This window comes from Hordeum vulgare, chromosome 6H, assembly GCF_904849725.1.
Source record: "Hordeum vulgare subsp. vulgare chromosome 6H, MorexV3_pseudomolecules_assembly, whole genome shotgun sequence".
Classification (NCBI taxonomy): Eukaryota; Viridiplantae; Streptophyta; class Magnoliopsida; order Poales; family Poaceae; genus Hordeum; species Hordeum vulgare.
Genome location: NC_058523.1, coordinates 205,195,454 through 205,221,298, shown reverse-complemented (window position 1 = coordinate 205,221,298; position 25,845 = coordinate 205,195,454). Strand labels below are relative to the sequence as shown.

At 44.0% G+C, this 25,845-nt stretch overlaps 1 protein-coding gene across 1 annotated transcript; it reads left to right on the top strand.

Annotated features, from left to right (window-relative positions):
- Nucleotides 1-5,371: 5,371 nt before the first annotated feature.
- LOC123402201 (probable protein phosphatase 2C 12) lies at nt 5,372-9,343 on the top strand. The gene is made up of 4 exons (XM_045096085.1): nt 5,372-5,734; nt 7,960-8,313; nt 8,469-8,586; nt 8,695-9,343. The coding sequence occupies exons 1-4, from the start codon at nt 5,555-5,557 to the stop codon at nt 9,105-9,107; spliced, it is 1,065 nt and encodes a 354-aa protein (XP_044952020.1). The 5' UTR covers nt 5,372-5,554; the 3' UTR covers nt 9,108-9,343.
- The last annotated feature ends 16,502 nt before the right edge of the window (nt 9,344-25,845 follow it).

Here is a 25,845-nt window from a genome sequence, read left to right as displayed (position 1 = left end):
TACCTTGCGGGTTCGAGAACTATGCAGACATGACCTGAGACATTCTCCGATCAATAACCAATAGAAGGACCTGGATGCTCATATTGGCTCCTACATATTCTATGAAGATCTTCAGCGGTTGAACCTCTATGTCAAGGATTCAGTTAATTCCGTATGCTATTCCATTTTTCCATCGGTATGTTACTTGCCCGAAATTCGATCTTCGGTATCTCCATACCTAGTTCAATCTCGTTACCGGCAAGTAACTTTACTCATTCCGTAATACAAGATCCCATGACTAACTCCTTAGTCACATTGCTTGTAAGGCTTATTGTGATGTTGTATTACTGAGTGAGCCCTGAGATACCTCTCCTTCATACGGAGTGACAAATCCCAGTCTCGATTCACGCCAACCTAACAGACACCTTCGGAGATACCTGTAGAGCACCTTTATAGTCACACAGTTACGTTGCGACGTTTGATACACACAAGGTATTCCTCCGGTGTCCGGGAGTTGCATGATCTCATGGTCATAGGAACAGATACATTGACATGCAAAAAACAGTAGCAATAAACTGACACGATCATATGCTATGTTCATAGTTGGGTCTTGTCCATGACATGATTCTCCTAATGATGTGATCTCGTTATCAAACGACATCTCATGTCTAGGGCCAGGAAACCTTGACCATCTTTGATCAACAAGCTAGTCAACTACAGGCTCACTAGGGATAGTGTGTTGTCTATGTATCCACACATGTATTTGAGTTTACGATCAATACAATTCTAGCATGGATAATAAACGATTATCATGAACAAGGAAATGTAATAATAACTAATTTATTATTGCCTCTAGGGCATATTTCCAACATCTACAACATACCTGCAATTATAAATTTGCCACAGAATGAATGGAACCACGAAAACCTAGCACTCAAGGAGGACACCAACACCACTAGGGAGGGGAATGGGTCACCTCACAGTCATTGGAGTGGTTGCGCAAGGGAGCATCGATGCTGACGATGGTCGTGTAGGCCATGGCCTCCTCACGTAGAAGGGTCCTCCGTAGCACTCACGAAGCAAGGGCTAGAGGCACGTGATCGGAAGCCGGAGACGCCCTCGGCCTCCTCAGTGCCGAAGGGCGTTGCAACATCAGGGACGAAGGAGGTGCTAGAGGCATGGAATTGGGGGCCGGTAGCAGCGCAGAGGTTTCTGATTGGGGGCCGGCGACAGCGCTGATGTTGTTGCATCGGGGGTTGGTGGCGGCGCAGAGGAAAGAAGGAGGATAACACACATAAGGGGGATGCGAGGAATTGGGTTGCCCACAAACCACAGACCTGAATAGTGCATGGTCAACCCTTCTTGCCCACGTGGAAGACGCGAGAGGTCACCTAGAAGTTTGTTCTTGGAGAGTGTAATGTAGAACAACATAACATGAAACCTTGGTCCTTCAAGTGGTATTTTTATAGTAGGTTTTGGAGTGATTGTTGTAACACAACTCTACTTCTAGGGTTTGTATCCATGATGGTTTGAGCATAGTCCCACAGCTTGGGATACCGTTGCTTGTGCTCTCCTAAAACTACTTCCACAACAAGGTTTTTGGCCCTATAGGCCATGTGCCTCAGCACATCAACACCATACTTCTCATGGCAGTTTTCAATCATAGTGGCTATGCTAGTGGTTGGATCAAACCTGAACAATGACTCATAGGTACTCCATCCATTCCTTTATATAAGGTGTATTTGTTTTTTGATAAAATTCCACAATGTAAGGTGCATTTCTTGTAAATCCTTGTAATTCCCTTATTAGCCCTCTAGAAAAAGGAAAGTATCTCTCTCGAGATTGCGTGTATCTTTAATTGTATCAGAAAAAGGAAACTATCTCTCTCTCTCGATTGCGTATATCTCTTACTTTCCTAGACTCATTGATTTACTTGCCACTAACCAATAAATTTGTCAAGGGTAAATTTGACCTAACACCTCTATTATTATGTGCCTTGATCACCGCGCCGAAAATTATACACCTTACATAAAGGAATGGAGGGAGTATTTGCAAGCCACTTTGCACTAACCCTAGATGACTATGTACTGCTAGGGAAAGTGTGTTGCAACCTCATCTTTTTTATAGAAAATGTCTTTTCCCCTTTTCATAACTGAAGTAACTATATAGAATCGTCAGTGCTCTTGTTTGCAACATGCAATGATCCTTTTTGTCTGAGTTCTGTGGTACCGGAAATTTCTGGCATGTGTAATGTGCAAGATCAACGATGCTTCATGGAATTGTTGTTGATTCTTAAACCACATGTACATACATAACTGTTGTTGTGGTTGCTCGAGTTTGTCATCTTACCATATCCTAGATTTCCTTTTCTTGGCCCTACTCTTCGTGCCTTTTTGTAGGGTAAATGATGGTGCCTTGTATCCATCATCTTCATTGTGAAACAGCAACCCAAGATCTTCTACATCATATGAAGGATTGAAATCGGGTTTCAACTCCTCTAACATACTAGAGTGTAACCTAGTGGTGGGGCCTCTCCTAACTTGCACCTTTCACCTCTTCTTTGCAAGTTGTTGCATGGGTGGTTCTTCTCCTGCAACAACATTCATCTCCTCCTCCTCCTCCTCCCGCCCCTCCATCTCAAACAAACCCTCAAACTCAGTGTCACCCTCATAGTGTAGTTGTTCCTCTTCTGACTCTTCATCTAAAGCTTCATCTTCTTCCTCTGCTAGTCTCTCCCCCACTATTATTTGTGTGTCTTCAGCGATCATGTACTTCTCCATGCATAAAGGGTTATTATAATTGTCATAAGCACCCTCGGAGTAATAATTACTCCTATATCCCTCCTCTAACAATGCCTCTTCCTCGAGAATAGCTTTCAAATTCCCCTTATTAACATGTCTACTCTCTTGTGTGCACATAGCAGTAGGTTGAGTAGGTTCCACTTTACTACTATTGTTACACTGACTGTGAAATACTGCACCATGATGATCAATAGCAAGTACAACAGGCTCACTAAGACCATACACAAGAGGTGGTTGATATAAGACTATAGCTAACTCGTCTACTCTATGATTTAAAGTACTGACAGGTGCTGTTGCCCTCACTACCGAATTATGAACTAAACTGTCCTGATACCACTTCTTGAGTTGCTGCAATTTGATGTTTGTGTCAATCAATTCTAGGCCTTGCTCTCTCTGATCTCCTAGACCTATATTTGTCATGTGGTACAGTTCATCACAAGATGTAAATCCTAGTGTGTGCATCATTGCATACAAATCCAAAAAGTGACATTTGAGCTACTTATCTTCCTATCCAAGTTATGTCGAGTACTAAAGTGAATCCTAGCATCCCAAATAGCATCACCCAAGCTACAAGTGATAGCAAAATGATTTTTTTGGTACTTACAACACTAACCCTAGCTACCAATTTGAACACGAGAGGAGAGAGACTTTCACCACTCCAACAACTTCATGGGTCCACTGATGGCTTCGTGGTAGGGTTAGCGACCCACATTCAAGCGAGACGCACACGTTGCTCCATGGACAGCGGCAATTCCTCCTCCTCCTCCTCGCCGCTACAGTAGTAGGAAGAACATGCGTCGTCGAGACCGGTGTGTGCATCGCTCCCGAGGCCGGGAAGGTCTCAGTAGCCGCCCACACAACCAGCGCTGCTACATCTATTGTCACTGCTTTCATCGCTTGGAGAGGATAGGGAGAGGGGATACGCGATCTAGGTTTTGTCAGGAGGTTCGACTCGGTTCGGCCTAGACCGACAATGTCGGCCTCGTCCTAGTCAGCGAAGCGGCACATGCTGGTTGGCCAGCATGTCGCCTGACAGGTGGTCCCGGGCTGTTACATACAACGTCAATACACGCTTATACGATGGTCAGTCCTTTCTACAACAACTGGGCTTTGAATTAATACTGACTTGCAACAGATGCGACTAGTGCTACTGCTACGTTACAACGTGTCGATGATAGTTCCATCCAGTTAACTCCCTCCAAAGACATTCGGATCAACAGTCGAAAGGCCAAGCGTCTCCAAGTTGAAAGTTGACTCCGTGACCGTCGACCTACCTTGCAAGCTACAAATTCTTTTTGCTGGGATCTTCTCTTTGTGTTTCTGCTCCACGGCAAATCACCCCATCGGCTGTGAGAGCCTCTATGAGATTCTCCCCCTCCTAGCAATTGATTTGATATGGAAAAAATTGTACTCGATCACCGTGCACCAACGGCATGATTATGCCAGTTTCAGAGCCTTCATTGGAGTTCCATATGACAGTTGTAGCAGTTGCAGATACTAGTACATCCAAGTGAATGTGATACGTCAGCTGAGCGGAGGACAGTTTTCATGTTTAACCATTTTGATGAAGTTTAGCCAGATCTGACCCTACTGTGCAAAAGTTTTGGGATCTGACTCTTTTCCTACCGTTGGGGTCCATGGAGATAGCGTATAACAACCTACCGTCGAGATTCCTGGCAATAGGGTTGCACGTCTATCACAAAAAAATTCTAGGTTACACACATAGTGTGCGTGCATACCTATCGTTGGACCCCCTGGTGATAGGGTTATACATGCTATCGCCAGCCGTTACGGTGGTGGTAGGCCATTTTCCTATCGTCGGGGATCTCGACGGTAGGTTGTCATATACTATCGTCAAAAGATCCGATGATAAGAAAATGATCAGATCGTGAAAATTTTACAACAGATGTGAATCAACTTCTTAAAAAAGTCAAAAAACTGAAAATTGTCCCTGAAAGGACATGTTATGTGTGGTCTAGCATACATGACAAACGTGACGACATAATAAAAAAGGAAAACAGACTCAAAGAAAGAACACGAATAATGATTGCCGACGCCGGCCATGCAATTCAAATACTCCCTTTGTCATAATTTAGAAGGTATGTACGTATATCTAAATCATCAATTTGACTTATATAAATTATATTGTTTAACATAAAAATTATATCATTAAAAAATAGCACATCTAAAGTTTATAATGACGTATTTTTTGTTATATATGTCTTTTATTAAATCGGTCAAATTGATGACCTAGATATATATGTGGGACTTGTAAATTGAGATGGAAAGAGTAGTACTCCATCTATCTCCGGATGAAACACTTCCTTTTAGAGCAGCGCGGATACGGACCGAAATTGCTGAGTAAAAATAGGCAGCATTAAGAAACAGGACCGGAGCCGGCCCACGGGACGGGTTCACGCGACGCGAGCGCCAAAACCTCGTGCATGACATCTCTCTCTCATGAGCCTACCACTAGCATCCATTATTGTACCACCACTTGCCTAATCACAGTCCTAATCCCTCCGTCTCGATCCTAATCCCTCCGCCCCCGCTTTAAAACGCCCACAGCTTTCTTCCCTCAACCTGTGTCTTCCTTCCTTCCTTTGCCGCTGACCACCTCCCTCCCTCCCTCCCCTTGGAATCTGCGGACCCATGGCTTCTTAAACAATTCAGACCAGCGGAGGCACAGCGCATCAGACCGGAGGCTGCTCTTGCTCTTGCTCCCCCCTCCCCGCAGAAGAATCTTCAAGGGTCCTGATTCTTCAAGGATCCTGATGGGGATCTGCGCGTCCTCGGAGCACCTCGGGCAGCAGGGGCAGGATGCGGACGAGAGCATCGTGTATGTGATGGACGAGGAAGGAGGAGGCGGCGCGTCGTCGCCGAGGAAGGTGGCCTCCCTCTTCTCCCAGAAGGGCAAGAAAGGCCCCAACCAGGACGCAGTCATCCTCTGCCAGGTAGTAGTAATTTCCACGCCACCTCTGGCTCTATCCGGTATCTACTTTCTCGTGCTTGATCTTGATTGGGTATAGGTTCCATTTTGCGCTCCAATTGTCGCTCTTCTAACTCTGCTTGGGTTTTCTTGAGTTGAGGCCAGCTGGAAGCCTGTCTGCTCATCACAGCATCTTCCTAATTCCTTGTCCAGTTATATCCGGATCTTCTTCTTTTTCTATGTGATTCTTTATTATTTCTCCAACATCTCCTGGAATTTGTGTATTTATTGCGTCAGCTGGGGTGCGCATGCTATGTGGTTTCGATTAGTGGGCTATATGCTTACTTTGAGGCGTGTTCTTGTTGCTAGTGGCAGTTTTTTTTTTTGTTTGTGTGGCTGTATAATAGTTTGTTTCTCTTCAAAGGTTCTGTGGTGGCTCAACACTGTACAGATATTTCCATCAACACCACAACTGGACTAGTACAATCTTTTTTGCGGTTAAATTACTCCACCTAGTTTTCTCGCTTCTGCCCTGTCTAATCCTAACTACTGTGCCTGCCGTTCCAAAAGAAAAAAAAAATTGCCCGTTAGTTTTAGCTATTTGCACCAGCCCGGTAAGACCTAAAACCAACAATAAACAATAGTTGTATTACTACCTATTTAGGTGTTCAACAGTTTTTTTTAGGGGAAGGTGTTTAACAGTTTCCAGGAACTGTATCTATCTTGTACCACAAATCATTTTACAAATGAAAGGGGAAAGGTTGTAATTGTTAGCTCTAGGAGGTTCAACGGACAAAGTGTCCAATCCTTTTCATTTGTATAATTCTTTTTTTAGGATTTTTCATTTGTAGTAATTCTTGTTAGAGGGATTGTAAAGGAAATTCCTAATTAATGATGAGTATACTAGTTTTGTTGTGCAAAGCATTGTCGTCACACCAAAAGAGTGAAATCATTCAGATTCAGAAGCAGCTACTCATTGCACCATGTGATGTGATCTATATCGAAAAGAGGGACGCCATGTGATCCTTGTGAGTTGTGACCTGCTCCCGAAGCAGCCATGTGTTCCAAAGATTGCTTTACCGAACACCACTAACCTCACCTACCATTCCAGTTTTTAACCTTTTCGATAAAGGTCAGTTTTATCATGTCAGAATGATGCATCAAGCGGACACAAATTGTAACCGCTCTCTGCATAACTAAGAAATTTTTTTAGGTACATCATACTACTGAATATAGTGGGTAATATATAATTGATCCAATGGTTATTAGGACATTCTGGTAATTTGGCTGTTAGGGTAGATTTGTCATTTCATACTGATAATTGTTATGGTTAACAATGTAAGCAACTGCAATTATTGATAACATAAGTAATCACATCTTCTGGAAAAAAAAATCTTTATCTTAATTCGTAGGTATGCCCCCTCACTCTCACGCAGTTCTTCCTTCTGTTGCCGCCCTAGCAGCCCGGCTGCCGTCGCACAGTAGCACAGGTTGACCGATCCTTGTCCCAGACTCCGGTCACTACCCTAGTAGCCTGGCAGCCGTCGCGACAGTCGAACAGGGCCAGCCGCTCCGTCTCCCCGACTCCGGTCGCCGACCCAAGATCTTTGAAGACGCAGCTGCTCGGCGGTCCTCTCTCCGTCATACGATCTTCAGACGGCGGTAGATCGGTTCCTTTGGGCCGTTGTGGAAATCCTCAAACGCCATGGCTGGTGCTCCCAAACACCGTGCTTGAGATTGACAGCCGTAGCATAATCCTCCCGAGGAAATGTACCTGACTCAGCACTCAGCAGGTTTGGTGCTGGCTGCTGAGCTGCAGAACCCATCCTTGTTTTTTGCCGCTCTAGCAGCCCGGCTCAGCAGTTTTTTGCTACAACGAAACTGTCCCTCAACCCAAAATATACTACCGAAAATCTGCAGTAGTATTTTCATATCTGGGCCGTCCATACATATAAATAAACGGTTAATATTGTACTGTAAACGGTCTCTAACTAAGATGCACACGGCCAATTCAAAAGTCAATCAAAAACATGAAATAAAAGTTGACATTTGGGCAACAGTAGTCCTATACACCGACGCTATGTCTATGTCAAGTCGACATTTGGGCAACACGGTAGAGTTCTATACACTGATGCTATGCCTATGTTGAAGGTGGTGGATTCGAGTTTTTAACTACCTTCCGAATATATTTCAGAATCTCCAGGTTCAATGTCTCAACAATTGCATCAATTTTGCTTTGTTTATCACCAGGGATTCGGCATGGAGGACGGCGTGTTCTGCGGCGTGTTCGACGGCCACGGCAGGTGCGGCCACTTGGTCAGCAAGCTGGTGAGGGACTACCTCCCCTTCATGGTCCTGAGCCACCGGAACGCGCTGCTCCTTGCCGACGCGGAGGCGAACGCCGACGACCCCGTGTTCAGCGACGCCTCGCCGTCGTCCTCCGCGGACAGCAGCGGCAACTCGTCGCCGCACCCGTCGCAGATGCTGGAGGAGTGGACGGAGGCCTGCACCAATGCATTCAAGGCCATGGACAACGAGCTCAAGCTGCAGGCCAACATGGACTGCGCCTTCAGTGGCACCACGGCAGTGTGTGCCATCAAGCAGGTAATAATCAATTAGTTTTTTTTATAAAGGAATAATCAATTAGTTACACACAAAAATGTCCTCTGCAGGCTGCAGCAATCGGTCTCTCTCTATATATATATGCTTATTATCATCTTACAAAGAGTCCATGTGGTCTTGAATTTGATTGGTAACAGGGGAAGGATCTGATCATTGCCAACCTCGGCGACTCGAGGGCGGTTCTTGCCACCATGTCAGGGGCCTGCTACCTAAAGGCCGTGCAGCTTACCACTGACCAGAAGCCCGGCCTACCTGGTGAGTAGCTAGCACACCTACCTCGGGCCATTGCATTCTTTCATTGGCCATTGCATTGCATGATTTTGCAGCGATGGAGTAATTAATTAAGGTTTGGTTTGGTCACAGAGGAGGCGGAGAGGATCAAGAGGTGCGAGGGGCGCGTGTTCGCGCTGAGGGAGGAGCCGGGCGTGATGCGGGTGTGGCTGCCAGGCGAGAACCTCCCGGGGCTGGCCATGGCGCGCGCGCTGGGGGACTCGAGGCTGAAGCACCATGGCGTCATCTCGACGCCGCAGGTGACGGGCCACCGGATAAGCGAGGCGGACCTGTTCATCATCCTGGCGACGGACGGGGTGTGGGACGTGCTGAGCAACGAGGAGGTGGTGTCCATCGTCTGCGCCACGCCGCGGAAGCAGCACGCGTCCAAGGCCGTGGCGGAGGCGGCGGTGCAGAGGTGGAAGACCAAGTACCCATCGTCACGGGTGGACGACTGCTCCGCGGTCTGCCTCTTCCTGCACGACGCAGCGGCTAGGAAGATCTAGCCGGCGCGGCGCGCAAGGAGAAGGAGAGGGGTCGCTCGAAGATACTCAGGCTTAGACTCCGGCAAAAGGCCGGCCGTTCAGCTGCATCTTGTACATGTTTCCGTTCTCCTTTTTGCCGGGGTTTTGTTTTTCTTTCAAATACTCTCTCGTGCTTACTACTCCCTCCGATTCCTAAATATAATACCTTTTAAAAATTCCATTATAAACTACATACAGATGTATGTATTCATATTTTAGGATGTAGATTCACTTATTTTGCTCCGTATCTAATCCATAGTGTAATCTTTAAAAAGTCTTATATTTAGGAACGGAGGGAGTATAATTTTATACTAAGGTTAGTACAAAGTTAAGACATTTATTTTGGAGCGAAGGGAATACTTCTCTACATTAGGTTTGTGTGGCATAGTTTTCGGCTCAAGAGAAATGTTCGCGGAGTCCCTGCGTATCCTCAGTGGATGGTTGTTCAAGTTTACGTGCGACTCCCATATTTCCTCCGTTTCTAAATTTTTATTGTTGAAAAGAATTAGATTACTTCTTTCAAACAACAAATATTATCATACGGAGTAAGTATTCATTAACTGTCAAGATAGTTCAAAGCACACTATAATTAATAAAAAATATCTAGGTATGTCGATCACCTAACAATGACTACAAACACTAGACTGAACCAAGGCATGCCGTCATCATCAACCCTCCCTCATTGAAATGAGGCAAATCTTGTTGTACTGGACAGTCTAAAAATCGTCATGTTAAAGCCGCACAAGACCAACTCATCAGAACATCAGCCATCGTCGATGAAAAGGAGCGTAGATCGAAAGGATCCAACATGTAGGCACACGAACATCGAAGAACGAAGACCGGGTCCATGTGGATGACCGAAGACAAACACAGACCGAATCTCGTATGATCCGTGTAGACACTATGCACGCCCTCTGACTATACTAGACGCACCATTAGGATGAAGACTAGATCAGGGAGAATCTTAATCCATCTTCAGTAAATGGTCACTGGCTCGTCCTCTTGAATAGGATACAAAACCTAATCAAATTGGAAAAAGTACCTAAAAACATAGTCCTCTCACCAGCCAGGGCTGGATGTACTGTGCCTCCATGGCCATAAGGCCACAAGAGACGCGACATGTCGGATTTGGCGTCAACGGGAGGTAAGAAGGAGGCGTCGATAGGAGGCAAGGAAACCCTATCGCATGTGCTCCCGAGAGTCACACACAAAGAGGTGCGGGAAGGCAATTTGTCAAGTTTAATCCTTCAACTCTCTTCTTTATTCTCACGTTCCCATTTTCATCACCCTAAATTCATTGTCAAACTGGCAAAAAGTAGGGTATGTCTAGGGTTGCTTCAGTACATTAAATCTACTTTGAAGCAGTTTCATTCAGGAGTTATAGCTTTACCAAATACATCCATCGTTCACAAATATAAGATGTTCCAACTTTTTTGGAATCGAATATACATAGAAATGTTTTGGTGTGTTTGTTCATTCATTTCAGTTCATATGTAGTCCATACTAAAATACCGAGAACAATATTTGTCAACATTGTAGTCCATACTAAAATATCCAGAACAATATTTGTCAATATTATAGTCTATACTAAAATATCCAGAACAATATTTGTGAACATAGGGAGTAGCAATTTATCATGTTTGGCTTACAGTTAGCTCCAGCTTTAATATTAGAAAATTTTGGTGGGAAAGGTCTATTTTACTAGTAACACGGGGATATAAAATGAAGGGTTATCCACTTTATCGGTGGCAATGATGGTTAATTTTTTCCAACTCCACGAGGATTCCTTGAACTAAGAGTTTTTGAAGCACCCTGTGAAGAGCTTCACGAAAAAAGGGAGTTGTACATCAAATTTTATTTTTTGTGGAGTGGGAACGTTGAGCTACTCCGCATGGCTTGCTTTTTTTTTTGAGCAGAGATGAATTTTAGGCAGCGAGCAGTCCCAAATGGGTCCTTAAAGGATTATAATTCTTTGGATTTTGTTTCCTATATGAGTCGTTTGATTTGTACAACTGAACCTTGTAAAAAATTATTTTATTTGCTTGTAAAAATCCATGTATACTACATCCCTTCGAGATTATAAAATCCACTCAAACCATCTTTATTTTCATGTCGCACAATCGAACAAACCAAAACCATGTAAGATATTGGAGTATGCCTAGCTTTTCAAAATCGTGTGAACCGAATGAGGTAGTTTTCCCTTCCTAGCCCATTATTGATTATCAATTGTAGCCTCGCTCTTGGAGTGGCGACTTAGACATCTTCTTTCAATTTTCTTTTTCAGTTTGTTATTTTGCATGCAGTGGTGGAGCTTGAGCCGAAATCATGGGGGGCATGAGCTCTAAGGGGGACGGGGCAAACATAACTACCATTTTTTATAGTGAAATGGTCCTAATAAGTGATATATACTTGTTTACTTGTGAGCTGGGGTCATAGACCAGGTTGGCCCCTATGAACCTCCATCACTGGTTGCATGGCTTGGTAAATCCACCTCTCTAGTTGGTGCTGAAGGATTGCAAGCATGGGTTGCTTGGTATATGAACCTCAGTCTTTGGAACCTGTTATGACAATGACGTTTGCATGCGTCTCTTTCCCTTACAGCTGGTTAGGTACAACTTTCAATCTCGGACGGACAACGTGCAATCAAAGGAAGAAAAATGGTAAATATGGTTTTCGTTGTATTTTTTCCTTGTTTGCTTTATATCGTATTCCCTTTTCATTGTAGTGATTACTGATTTCCACGATAATCGTAGGATATAAGACGTCCTTGTTCAGGTGTATTTTCTCTAAGGCCTCTTCTAATGCAAAGATGCTTACATGAGGTGCTAAGCACATTAAAAGTTTAGCAACTAAAGCCTTCAATGTATTGGTGCTTAACTTTTAGTTGCTAAGCATCCTCCATTTTATGATTTTGCAACTAAAGTTGTTCATGCATTGGTGGACTTCTTTCATTTAATTGTTTTGCCTAGGTTCACGCTCTTAGCATTGTTTCTTCATGAGGTCACATCACATTTGGTTTGTTTGGTTGTTTTGTCTAATTAATTAGCTTGCCACATCAGATTTTTTGCCCACATGGCAATCTTAGCACTTGTATAAGGTGAAGCATTGGAAAGGGCCAAAAATAACAAACACTGGCCATGGTTCGTGGGTCTATGGAAAAATGAGGAGGCGAGGGGTGAGGGGCATGGCAATGTCAAACCTCAAAGTCACAGTGCATGCAGAACTTAAGTTGTCAAGGATTCATGTTCAATATTACATGCATCATGATTCATGGTCAATATTGGTTAGTGGGCCATGAGATTCTGAAGAAATTACCGAACACCCAGCTCACGTGTCGTGCCGTATAGACATGCCTTGACTTGCAATTGTGCATGCTCGCACCGTGTGACAACTGATACGTCCATTTTGCATCATGCTTTCATGTTGATTTTTATTGCTTTTTGGGCTGTTATATTACTTGTGGTACCATATTTATGCCTTTTCTCTCTTATTTTGCAAGGTTTATTTGAAGAGGGAGAATTCAGACAGCTGGAATTCTGGACTGGAAAAGGAGCAAATCCTAGTCCACTATTCTGCACATCTCCAAATGCCCTGAAAAGTTACGTGGATTTTTTTGGGATTATATAAAAAATACTGGGCGAAAGAACTACCGGAGGGGGGCTGCCAGGGTGCCACAAGCCCTCACACCGCCACCCCCGGTAGCGGAGTGGGGGCTTGTGGGCTCCCTGACGGCCCACTAGCCCCCCTCTTTTGCTATATGAAGCGTCCTGGTCCAGAAAAAATCAGGAGGGAGCTTTTTCATGGTTTCGCCGCCGCCACGAGGCGGAACTTGAGCAGATCCAATCTAGAGCTCCGGCAGGACAATCCTGCCGGGGAAACTTCCCTCCCGGAGGGGGGGGGGAATCGTCGCCATCGTCATCACCAACACTCCTCTCGTTGGAGGGGAGGCATCTTCATCAACATCTTCATCAGCACCATCTCCTCTCCAATCCCTAGTTCATCTCTTGTAACCAATCTTCGTCTCGCAACTCCGATTGGTACTTGTAAGGTTGCTAGTAGTGTTGATTACTCTTTGTAGTTGATGCTAGTTGGATTACTTGGTGGAAGAGTTTATGTTCATATCCTTGATGCTATTCATTACACCTCTGATCATGATTATGATTATGTTTTGTGAGTAGTTACTTTTGTTCCCGAGGACATGTGATAAGTCATGTTAATAATAGTCATGTGAATTTGATATTCGTTCGGTATTTTGATATGTTGTATGTTGTCTTTTCCTCTAGTGGTGTTATGTGAACGTCGACTACATAACACTTCACCATATTTGGGCCTAGAGGAAGGCATTGGGAAGTAGTAAGTAGATGATGGGTTGCTGGAGTGACAGAAGCTTAAACCGCAGTCTATGTGTTGCTTCGTGAGGGGCTGATTTGGATCCACTAGTTTAATGTTATGGTTAGACTTTGTCTTAATTCTTCTTTTGTAGTTGCGGATGCTTGCGAGAGAGGTTAATCATAAGTGGGATGCTTGTCCAAGTAAGGGTAGTACCCAAGCGCCGGTCCACCCACATATCAAACTATCAAAGTAACAAACGCGAATCATATGAACATGATGAAACTAGCATGACAGAAATTCCAGTGTGTCCTCGGGAGCGTTTTTCCTCCTATAAGACTTTGTTGAGGCTTGTCCCTTGCTGCAAAAGGGATTGGGCCACTTGCTGCACCCTTGCTACTACTTGTTACTTGTTAATCTTTGCTTGCTACGTTTCACCTCACTACACAATCACTTGTTACCGCTACTTTTAGTGCTTGTAGTTATTACCTTGCTGAAATCCGTTTATGAGAGCCTTTTGCTCCTCGTTGGGTTCGACACTCTTACTTATTGAAAGGACTACGATTGATCCCCTATACTTGTGGGTCATTAAGACTCTTTTCTGGCACCGTTGCCGGGGAGTGAAGCGCCTTTGGTAAGTGGAAATTGGTAAGGAAACATTTATATACTGTGCTGAAATTTATTGTCACTTGTCACTATGGAAACTGTTCCTTTGAGGAGTTTGTTCGGGTATCTTCACCACGAACGGAAGCACGAGGAGTTGCTCCTCAACCTGAGGTACCTACTGAAAATATCTTTTATGAAATTCCTTCGGGTATGCTTGAGAAACTGCTGGCTAATCCTTTCACAGGAGATGGATCTTCACATCCAGACTTGCATCTAATCTATGTAGATGAAGTTTGTGGTTTATTTAAGCTTGCAGGTTTGCCCGAGGATGAGGTAAAGAAGAAAGTCTTTCCTTTATCTTTGAAGGATAAGGCGTTGACATGGTATAGGCTATGTGATGATACTGGATCATGGGCTACAATCGGTTGAAATTGGAATTTCATCAAAAGTTCTATCTTATGCATTTAGTACATCGTGATCGGAACTTATTGGAGATACTCAAACGCAACTCTGAAGATTGGGAGCTGGAGGAAGGTAAGGAGTCAGGTATGGATTTCCAGTTTGATTGCGTTAAATCTTTTGTTGAGACAAACACTTCTAGAGATTTTAGCGCTAAGTATGGACTTGACTCTGAGATAGTAGCTTCTCTATGTGAATATTTTACTACTCATGTTGATCTTCCCAAAGAGAAGTGGTTTAAATATCATCCTCCTGTAGAAAGCAACATAGCCAAAACCAATCTAGTTGAGGAGAAAGTCATTGCTTTTAGTGATCCTGATGTTCCTTGTGCTTACACTGAGAAACCACCATACCCTGCTAGGATAAAGGATTATCCTAAAGCTCCAACTATGATATGTAGGGGTTACATTAGACCACTTGCACCCCCTGAGGAAATTAGAGTTGAATCTAGTGTTGCTATTATCAAAGATCTCTTAGCCGAAGACGTAGACGAGCATGTTATCAAATTCTGTGAGGACTCCACTAGAATTGCTAAACCTCACGCGAAAGACAAATACAGACCTGTAGTTGGCCTGCCAGTTGTTTCTGTCAAGATAGGAGATCACTGTTACCATGGTTTATGTGATATGGGAGCTAGTGTTAGTGCAATACCCCGTTCTCTATATGATGAAATCAAAGATGAGATTGCACTTGCTGAGTTAGAACCCATTGATGTCACTATTACGCTAGCTAATAGAGACACTATCTGCCCTATGGGAATTGTGAGAGACGTAGAATTCCTGTGTGGTAAGACGAAGTATCCTACTGATTTCCTCGTCCTTGGTACTGCACAAGATAACTTTTGTCCCATCATATTTGGTAGACCCTTTCTCAACACTGTCAATGCTCACATTGATTGCATTAAGCAGACTATCACAGTAAGTTTCGAGGGTGTGTCTCATGAATTTAAATTCTCCAAGTTTGGAAGACAACCCCATGAAAGAGAGTCGTCTGGTAGGGATGAAATCATTGCTCTTGCCTCCATTGCCGTACCTCCTACGGATCCCTTAGAGCAATATCTGCTTGAGCATGAAAATGATATGCATATGGAGGAGAGAGATGAGATAGATAAAATTGTCTTAGAACAATATCCTATTCTCAAGAATAATCTGCCTGTTGAACTGCTTGGGGATCCTCCCCCACCAAAGGGTGATCCTGTTTTCGAGCTTAAATAGTTGCCTGATACTCTTAAGTATGCCTATCTTGATGAGAAGGAGATATATCCTGTCATTATTAGTGTTCTCCTCTCAGAGCACGAAGAGAAGAAGTTACTAAGAACTCCGAGGAAGCACCGCGCTGCTATTGGATATACTCTTGATGATCTTAAGGGTATTAGTCCTACTCTATGTCAGCACAAGATTAAAACCAATCCTGACTTTAAACCAGTTGCTTATCATCAAAGGAGATTAAATCCTAAGATGAAAGAGGTCATTAGAAAAGAAATATTAAAGCTTCTGGAGGCAGGAATCATTTATCCTATTGCTCATAGTGATTGGGTAAGTACAGTACATTGCGTACCTAAGAAGGGAGGTATCACCGTCGTTCCTAATGATAAGGATGAACTAATCTCACAAAGGATTATTACCGGCTACAAAATGGTGATAGACTTCCGGAAACTGAACAAGGCAACCAGGAAAGATCATTATCCTTTACCGTTCATCGACCAAATGGTAGAAAGGCTATCAAAGCACACACACTTCTGCTTTCTAGACGGTTATTCAGGTTTCTCGCAAATACCTGTTGCACAATCTGATCAGGAGAAAACCACTTTCACCTGCCCTTTCGGTACCTTTGCCTATAGATGTATGCCTTTTGGCTTATGTAACGCACCTGCCACCTTTCAAAGATGTATGATGGCTATATTCTCTAACTTTTGTTAAAAGATTGTCGAGGTTTTTATGGATGACTTCTCCGTTTACGGGTCTTCCTTTGATGATTGCCTCACCAACCTTGATCGAGTCTTACAGAGATGCGAAGAAACCAACCTCGTCTTGAATTGGGAGAAGTGCCACTTTATGGTTAATGAAGGTATCGTATTAGGACACAAAATCTCTGAAAGAAGCATTGAAGTTGATAAGGCTAAGGTTGATGCAATTGAGAAAATGCCTTGCCCCACAGATATCAGAGGTATACAAAGTTTCCTAGGTCATGTTGGTTTCTTTAGAAGGTTCATTAAAGACTTCTCTAAGATTTCTAGGCCTCTTAACAACCTCTTGCAGAAGGATGTTCCGTTTGTTTTTGATGAGGATTGTGAGGAAGCCTTCAAAATACTTAAGAAGGCTTTGATAACCGCACCTATTGTTCAACCACCTGACTGGAACTTGCCCTTTGAAATCATGTGCGACGCTAGTGATTATGCTGTTGGTGCTATTCTAGGACAAAGAGTTGACAAGAAGTTGAATGTCATTCATTACGCTAGTAAAACTCTAGGCAGTTCCCAAAGAAACTATGCCACTACGGAGAAGGAATTTTTAGCAGTCGTGTTTGCATGTGAAAAGTTCAGATCTTATATAGTTGACTCCAAAGTCACTATTCACTCTGATCATGCTGCTATTAAGTACCTCATGGGGAAGAAGGACGCTAAGCCTAGGCTGATCAGATGGGTTCTCCTGCTATAGGAATTTGACTTGCACGTCGTTGACCGAAAGGGTGCTGATAACCCTGTAGCAGATAACTTGTCTAGGTTGGAGAATGTCCTTGATGACCCACTACCTATTGATGATAGCTTTCCCGATGAGAAATTAAATCTCATCCACACTTCACATAGTGCATCGTGGTATGCCGATTATGCAAACTATATCGTAGCCAAATACATACCACGCAGTTTCACCTATCAGCAAAAGAAGAAATTCTTCTTTGACTTGAGACACTACTTTTGGGATGATCCTCACCTTTATAAGGAAGGAGTAGATGGTGTTGTTAGACGTTGTGTGCCTGAACATGAACAGGGACAGATCCTGCAGAAGTGTCATTCCGAAGCCTATGGAGGACACCATGCTGGAGATAGAACTGCCCACAAGGTATTGCAATCAGGGTTCTATTGGCCCACTCTCTTCAAGGATGCCCGTAAGTTTGTCTTGTCTTGTGACGAATGCCAAATAATAGGGAACATCAGTAAGCGTCGGGAAATGCCTATGAACTATTCACTTGTCATTGAACCATTTGATGTCTGGGGCTTTAATTATATGGGACCCTTCCCGAGTTCCAATGGGTACACTCACATCTTACTTGCTGTGGATTACGTTACTAAGTCGGTAGAAGCTATCCCCACTAAAAATGTTGATCACCACACCTCTATTAAGATGCTTAAAGAAGTCATATTCCCAAGATTTGGAGTCCCTAGATACTTGATGACTGATGGCGGTTCGCACTTCATTCATGGTGTTTTCTGCAAGATGCTAGCTAAGTATGATGTCAACCATAGAGTTACATCTCCTTATCATCCTCAGTCTAGTGGTCAAGTGGAGTTGAGTAATAGGGAGATCAAGTTGATCCTACAAAAGACCGTCAATAGATCTCGAAAGAACTGGTCTAGCAAACTTGACGATGCACTATGGGCTTATAAGACTGCTTATAAGAATCCCATGGGCATGTCACCGTATAAAATGGTTTACGGTAAGGCCTGTCATTTACCTCTTGAGTTGGAACACAAAGCTTATTGGGTAATCAAAGAGCTCAACTTTGATTTCAAACTTGCCGGTGAGAAGCGGTTGTTTGATATCATCTCGTTAGAAGAATGGAGAGCCCAGACATATGAGAATGCCAGGTTGTTCAAGGAAAAGGTTAAGAGATGGCACGACAAACGAATACAGAAGCGAGAGTGCAATGTAGGTGATTATGTCCTTCTATACAATTCTCGTTTGAGATTCTTTGCAGGCAAGCTTCTCTCTAAATGGGAAGGTCCCTATGTTATCGAGGAAGTATATCGTTTCGGTGCCATCAAAATCAATAACACGGAAGGAAATTTTCCTAGAGTGCTAAATGGGCAAAGAATCAAGCATTACATCTGTGGTACTCCCATAAATGTTGAGACCAATATCATCAATGTCATAACTCCAGAGGAGTATATAAGGGATGTTTATCAGCCTGTTTCAGACCTTGAAAACGAAGATGTATCTGTTTCGGCAAGAAATTGGACTCCGATACTTCTCCAATAGGAAATTTCTTCCGTTTTGGAATTTTTGGTAAATTAGAAAAATAAAAAGCAGTCCGGAGAGCGAACGAGGCGGCCACAAGCCCTGCCACCGCCCCCTACCCCTGGTGGCGGAGGGCAAGCTTGTGGGCACCTCCCGTGCCTCCCGGACTCCGTTTTCTTGCATAGGACTCCTTCTGGCCCAGAAAAAAAATTCAATATATAGTCGCCCGAAGGTTTTGATCTCCGTATCGCGCAGTTTTCCTGTGTTTTCGTTTCGAGCTTGTTTTCTGCTGCAGATTTAGAGCAAAGATGTCTCAGGAATCTGTTGGGGAGAATGATCTTCACCAAGTTCATGAGGAAGTAGATGCTAATCTGAAAAGAGTAGAAGTCACGGAAGCCAGGGACCAAGCTAAGGAGAAAACCCAAGTTAGGGAGGAAGTTCAACCTATGTTCAACATTGAAGACGTTGAAGGGGTAGACTTTCTCCAACCCTTCCTCCACGTGCTGTCTCCATCCTTGATTGAACTCTTGAGGTTTTGCGAAACAACTCGTGCTCGTAATATTTCCCTTTCTCGTGAAGTTGTTTTGCTGGAAAACCATGTCACAGATCTCAAAGGTATAAATCAAATATTGATAGCTCTTTTGGAATCAAAGGCGACAACAACACCACCATCACCGCCAAAGAAAGACAACTAAGCATTGGTATGGGCAATCCCCTTGGCTTCTGCCAAGCTTGGGGGAGTTGCCCTGGTATCGTATCACCTTTATATCTTTTGCTTTTACCTTTGTTTTAGTTCTTTCCTTTTTCAGTTTTTATTTCTTCTTTTAGAGGAATAAGTCTTTAATTTTTAGTTTGAGTCTTTTGCTTTTGTCTCTCCCCCGATGTATTCGAGCTTACGAGCTATATAATAAAGAGTATCTTAGTCAAGGGCTTTGCTTTGTGCCATGATCAAAAAGTATGAAAAGAACGATAGCATGAAAGATCATGAGACGATCTTATGGAAAGTGATAACTTCACTTATGACACGTATGATGATTGAAACTTGTTGAGATTAAGTCAACATAGACCTCAGTCGCTGTTGCAATTAATAAGAAGTAATAAGGAAAGATAGGTTCACATATAAATATATCATCTTAGACACTTTTTACAATTGTGAGCACTCACCAAACTATTACATGCCTAGGAGTAGATGTTGGACAAGGAAGACAACATAATGAATTGTGTTTGCTTGGTTCCAAACAATGTTATATGATTAGAGATCCCTTAGCATGTGACGATTGCTTCCACCTCATATTAGCCAAAACTCCCGCACCAAGTAGAGATACTACTTGTGCATCCATAAACCTCCAACCTAGTTTTGCCATGAGAGTCCACCATACCTACCTATGGATTGAATAAGATCCTTCAAGTAAGTTGTCATCGGTGCAAGCAATAAAAATTGCTCTCTAATATGTATGATCTATTAGTGTGTGGAAAATAAACTTTGTACGAACCTGTGATGAGGAAGACATAAAAGCGACAGACTGCATAATAAAGTCCTTTATCACAGGAGGCAATATAAAGTGACGTTCCTCCGCACTAAGAGGACACGCATTCAAACCTCAAAAGCGCATGACAACCTCTGCTTCCCTCTGCGAAGGGCCTATCTTGTACCTTTACTTTTTACCCTTGTAAGAGTCATGGTGATCATCACCAATTCCCTATTTTTGCCTTTGTCTTGGCTACCGTCACATGTTTGGGAAAGATCTATATTCATATATCAACTTGGAGTTGAGTACTTATGCTTTATTGTTGTTGACTTTACCTTTGAGGTAAATGGTTGGGAGGCAAAACTATAAGCCCCTATCTTCCTCTGTGTCCAGCTGAAACTTTGACACCATGAGTACCACGTGAGTTGTAACAATTGTGGAAAACAAAAGAGATGATTGAGTATGTGGGTTTGCCTTACAAGCTCTTATTTGACTCTTTGTGATATTGTGATAAATTGCAATTGCTTCAATGACTATGGTTTATTGTTGGTTACTTCTCGGTAAGGTTTTTGCTTCATGCTTTGCTTTGTGAAGGAATTGTTACTTTCCCATAAGAATCTTTATGATGTATTGCTATTCTATGTGTGATCATGATGCCCTCATGTCCGTATTATGTTTTATCGACACCTTCGTCCCTCAACATGTGGACATGTTTATGGGACTTGGTTTTCGCTTGAGGACAAGCGAGGTCTAAGCTTGGAGGAGTTGATACGTCCATTTTGCATCATGCTTTCATGTTGATTTTTATTGCTTTTTGGGCTGTTATATTACTTGTGGTACCATATTTATGCCTTTTCTCTCTTATTTTGCAAGGTTTATTTGAAGAGGGAGAATTCAGGCAGCTGGAATTCTCGACTGGAAAAGGAGCAAATTCTAGTCCACTATTGTGCACATCTCCAAATGCCGTGAAAAGTTACGTGGATTTTTTTAGGATTATATAAAAAATACTGGGCGAAAGAACTACCGGAGGAGGCTGCCAGGGCACCACAAGCCCTGACACCGCCACCCCCCTGGTGGCGGAGTGGGGGCTTGTGGGTTCCCTGACGGCCTACTAGCACCCCTCTTTTGCTATATGAAGCGTCCTGGCCCAGAAAAAATCAGGAGGGAGCTTTTTCATGGTTTCACCGCCGCCACGAGGCGGAACTTGAGCAGATCCAATCTAGAGCTCCGGCAGGACGATCCTGCCGGGGAAACATCCCTCTCGGAGGGGGGGGGGGATCGTCGCCATCGTCATCACCAACACTCCTTTCATCGGAGGAGAGACATCTTCATCAACATCTTCATCAGCACCATCTCCTCTCCAATCCCTAGTTCATCTCTTGTAACCAATCTTCATCTCGCAACTCTGATTGGTACTTGTAAGGTTGCTAGTAGTGTTGATTACTCTTTGTAGTTGATGCTAGTTGGATTACTTGGTGGAAGAGTTTATGTTCAGATCCTTGATGCTATTCATTACACCTCTGATCATGATTATGATTATGTTTTGTGAGTAGTTACTTTTGTTCCTGAGGACATGGGATAAGTCATGTTAATAATAGTCTTGTGAATTTGATATTCGTTCAGTATTTTGATATGCTGTATGTTGTCTTTTCCTCTAGTGGTGTTATATGAACGTCGACTACATAACACTTCACCATATTTGGGCCTAGAGGAAGGCATTGGGAAGTAGTAAGTAGATGATGGGTTGCTGGAGTGACAGAAGCTTAAACCCCAGTCTATGCGTTGCTTCGTGAGGGGCTGATTTGGATCCACTAGTTTAATGCTATGGTTAGACTTTGTCTTAATTCTTCTTTAGTAGTTGCGGATGCTTGCGAGAGAGGTTAATCATAAGTGGGATGCTTGTCCAAGTAAGGGTAGTACCCAAGCGCCGGTCCACCCACATATCAAACTATCAAAGTAACGAATGCGAATCATATGAACATGATGAAACTAGCATGACAGAAATTCCCGTGTGTCCTCGGGAGCATTTTCCCTCCAATTAGACTTTGTTCAGGCTTGTCCCTTGCTGCAAAAGGGATTGGCCCACTTGCTGCACCATTGCTACTACTTGTTACTTGTTTCTCTTTGCTTTCTACGTTTCACCTCGCTACACAATCACTTGTTACCGCTACTTTCAGTGCTTGCAGTTATTACCTTGCTGAAATCCGTTTATCAGAGCCTTCTGCTCCTCGTTCGGTTCGACACTCTTACTTATCGAAAGGACTACGATTGATCCCCTATACTTGTGGGTCATCAACAACCCGTACACAGATAGCTGAATATCTCCACGGACGAATGTTTCCGTCCAAGCCTCAAGAGTAAGAGCATCTCCATCCGCAACTCCAACAGGACCCCAGGACATGTTTTTCTTCACCGACGTTGAAACATCGCCCCGGTTACATCCCGAGGATGCCGGTTTTTGCCTATTGGGCCCATTTTAGGCCTGCTGATCCCAGGCCGAACCCTGTGAGCTGGGGGTGTTTGGGGGCTCCGATGGAAGGGAAAACGATGCGTGGGCCGCCACTCTGACACGAAAAAATGATTTTCCACCTCCTCATTTGCCCCCGCACGCAGTACACCTTTCACCATCATGCCGATCCGAGGGACACCCACCTACCTACTGCCGCTAGAAAGGGAGGGTTTTCCGCGGCTTTGTCCCTGCTTTTGGGCGAGTTTTCATGGAGCTCCAGCCACACACGCGGCTGCGCGTCTGCCACACCCGCGAGGCGTTCAACAATTTGTCTCAGTGATGGACTACGACGATGTGGAGGCGTTCGTGGTGCTGGTGGAGAAGGAAGCCGATGCCAACACCCAGGACGAAGAGCACCGCATGGTCCTCGCCGCTCTGGCCAGCCTATTTGCGAGCAATGCAAAGTCGCGGTGAGGTGGCTCGGCGTCGGGCCAGATGAAGGCAAAGCGGAGGCATCGACTGGAAGGCTATTGCTTACTCTACATCGACTACTTCGCCAACGCTCCTCTGCACGGTGACAAAGTTTTTCGGCGCCGTTATCGAATAATTCAGAAGCTCTTCGTCAAGATTGTGAATTCCATCAGGGAGTTCGACAACTACTTCAAGTGCAAAAAGGATTGCACCGGAACACTTGGATTCACCTCACTCGAGAAGTGCACTACAGCTATGAGGATGCTTTCTTATGGAGCTCTCGGTGATATTCTGGAAGACTATGGATGCATGGCCGAGTCCACCACCATTGAGTGTTTGTACAAGTTCTGTGGGGCAGTTGTGGCAGTGTTTCGACCTCAATACTTGCGATCACCCAGCTGAAGACACTGTTTGGATCCTAGCACAGAATGCAGCAAGATTATTTCTTGGGATGCTTGGAAGCATCGACTGCATGCATTGGGAATGGAAAAACTATCCATTTTCTTGGTAGGGCACGTACAAGGAGCCAAAGGAGGTTGCGGTGTGGTACTTGAGGCAGTGGCCACACATGACCTCTGAATTTGGCACTCCTTCTTTGGTATGCCAGGAACTCATAATGACATCAACGTACTGCAGTGCTCAAATGTTTTGCCAAGCTTGTCAAAGGTCATGCTCCTCCAGTTAACTACGAGGTTAATGGGCACTACTACAACAAGGGATACTACCTAGAAGATGGCATCTATCTGAGATGGTCCACATTTGTGAAGACTATCTCAAACCCTACGCAAGGAGGCAAGAACTCCTACTTTGCCAAGCGACAAGAAGCTTGCAGGAAGGATGTAGAGCCAACATTTGGTGTGGTCCAATCTCGATTTGCTGTCGTTCGGTACCCTGCTCAGATCTGGTCGAAAGATCAAATGTGGGAAGTCATGACTTGTTGTGTCATCTTGCACAACATGATCATTTATAGCGAGTAGGAAGAGCCAGTGTTTGACACTGAACCATATTACAGGCAGGGTCCTATTGCCCAAGTTGATCACCGGCTACCGACAACCTGGACTACCTTCCTCAACATGCGACAGGAGATCCGAGACCCACAGATGCATCAACAACTGCAGGACGATTTGGTGGAGCACCTAGGGAGGCTCAAGGGCAACACCTAGCTCGATGTGTGATGAATTATGAGTTTTTATTTGTTGAACTATTTTGATTTGTATTGATTTTTTGAACTATTTTTTATTTGTATTGATTTCTGTGATGAACTATGTGATAAAAAAATAAAGCATCTATTCAATTTGCACCAAAGCACATCGAATATGGGCCAAAATTGGTCCCAACTTGTGTCAAAAGTGGGCCAATTTGCACCGAAAGTGGCCCAAAATCGGCGACCGGGGGCGTCCTTGGGGGGGGGGGGGGGGGCTGCTCGGAACCCGAGACCCCCACGCCGTTTTCCCCCCGATGCTATTTCACGCCCCTAGGGCAACGGACAGTTGGAGATGCTCTAATCAACTAGTACATGTGTGGTAGACCTCCTAATATCCACATTCCTTATCATTGTTTGCAGTATGATATCCGACTACAAATTATTGTAATTAAACTACAAAAACATCTTATATTATAATATGGAGAAAGAGTAATAAAAACCTTAAGGCTTCTTGGATTCTTTTATTCATCCGATTCCAGGATTAAAAAAATAGGAAAACACAAAATTATAGTGTCATTCTATTGAATCATGTTATCTATGTCTAGATAGATCTATATCTTCAAACTACTCGGGGGCATGTGGTGTCATTGTTTGGGACAACACCGATATGTTCATAGGTGCGGCGATTGTGAAGTTAAAACATGTAGCTGATGTCATCTATGCTGAAGTGGTGGTTGTTGTTGAACGTTATAAACTAGCCTATACTGTTCGGTGCAACTCTCTTGGTGTAGATGGATAATATGATCATAGTCGTAGCGTTAAACCAAAATTCCCGGCACTGAATGATAGCAGGTCCAATTCTCGACGATTGTTGAGCTCTTCGACATGATTTTGAGAAGGTTGTGCTTGAGAATTGTAATCATGCGCAACAAGGTCGTGTTGATCCACCGTCTGTGTGGTTGGACTCACCTCCGGTTTTTTTAGTGAATTATGTAAATAAAGCTAGTCATGATGGTCTTCCTCTCAAAAATTTAGATATATCCATATCTAGACAAATAATTTGGGATGGATGGAGTACATGATTGTAAACCTGCAAGGATTTGCATGAAAGAGTATTTGACTACATAGAAAAACATAGAAATTGTACTATAGAGGTTCGAGTGTAACTGTGGGGTAATAGAACCATCCCCCCTTCACCTTGTTTGGCTACTCGGGGGAAACCCTGGTCGAGCCGCCGTCGGGCCCTACCATTCCTCCTTCTCCCGCATCGACATCGATGGAGGGGACGCCGCTGAAGCTCGTGCATGGCCGGTGAAGGTGGCAGCGGGGCGCTCGTTCTCCACCCGATCGCGTTGCGGCCCACGTGCATCAGCTACTCATGGGGGGCGGGACGGTCTTCCCATTCTGGCGACGTCTTCTCTAAGCATCGGCGTCCTGCTCGTCTCCTGCAGCTTGGTTCGTATCATGGTGGAGGACATGCAGTGGCACGCTCACATGGGCGGATGAGAGGACCAGATTTGGCTTGCATGCTCCCGATGCGATCAGGTGGGGGTTGTTGGAAATATGCCCTAGAGGCAATGATAAAATAGTTATTATTATATTTCCTGTTTCAAGATAA

Bases quoted from the DNA above. Each gene is read 5' to 3' on its own strand.
- LOC123402201 (XM_045096085.1), top strand. From the start codon at position 5,555: ATGGGGATCTGCGCGTCCTCGGAGCACCTCGGGCAGCAGGGGCAGGAT. The intron at 8,314-8,468 runs GTAATAATCAAT...GATTGGTAACAG, and splicing joins CAGTGTGTGCCATCAAGCAG to GGGAAGGATCTGATCATTGC. The intron at 8,587-8,694 runs GTGAGTAGCTAG...GTTTGGTCACAG, and splicing joins CCAGAAGCCCGGCCTACCTG to AGGAGGCGGAGAGGATCAAG.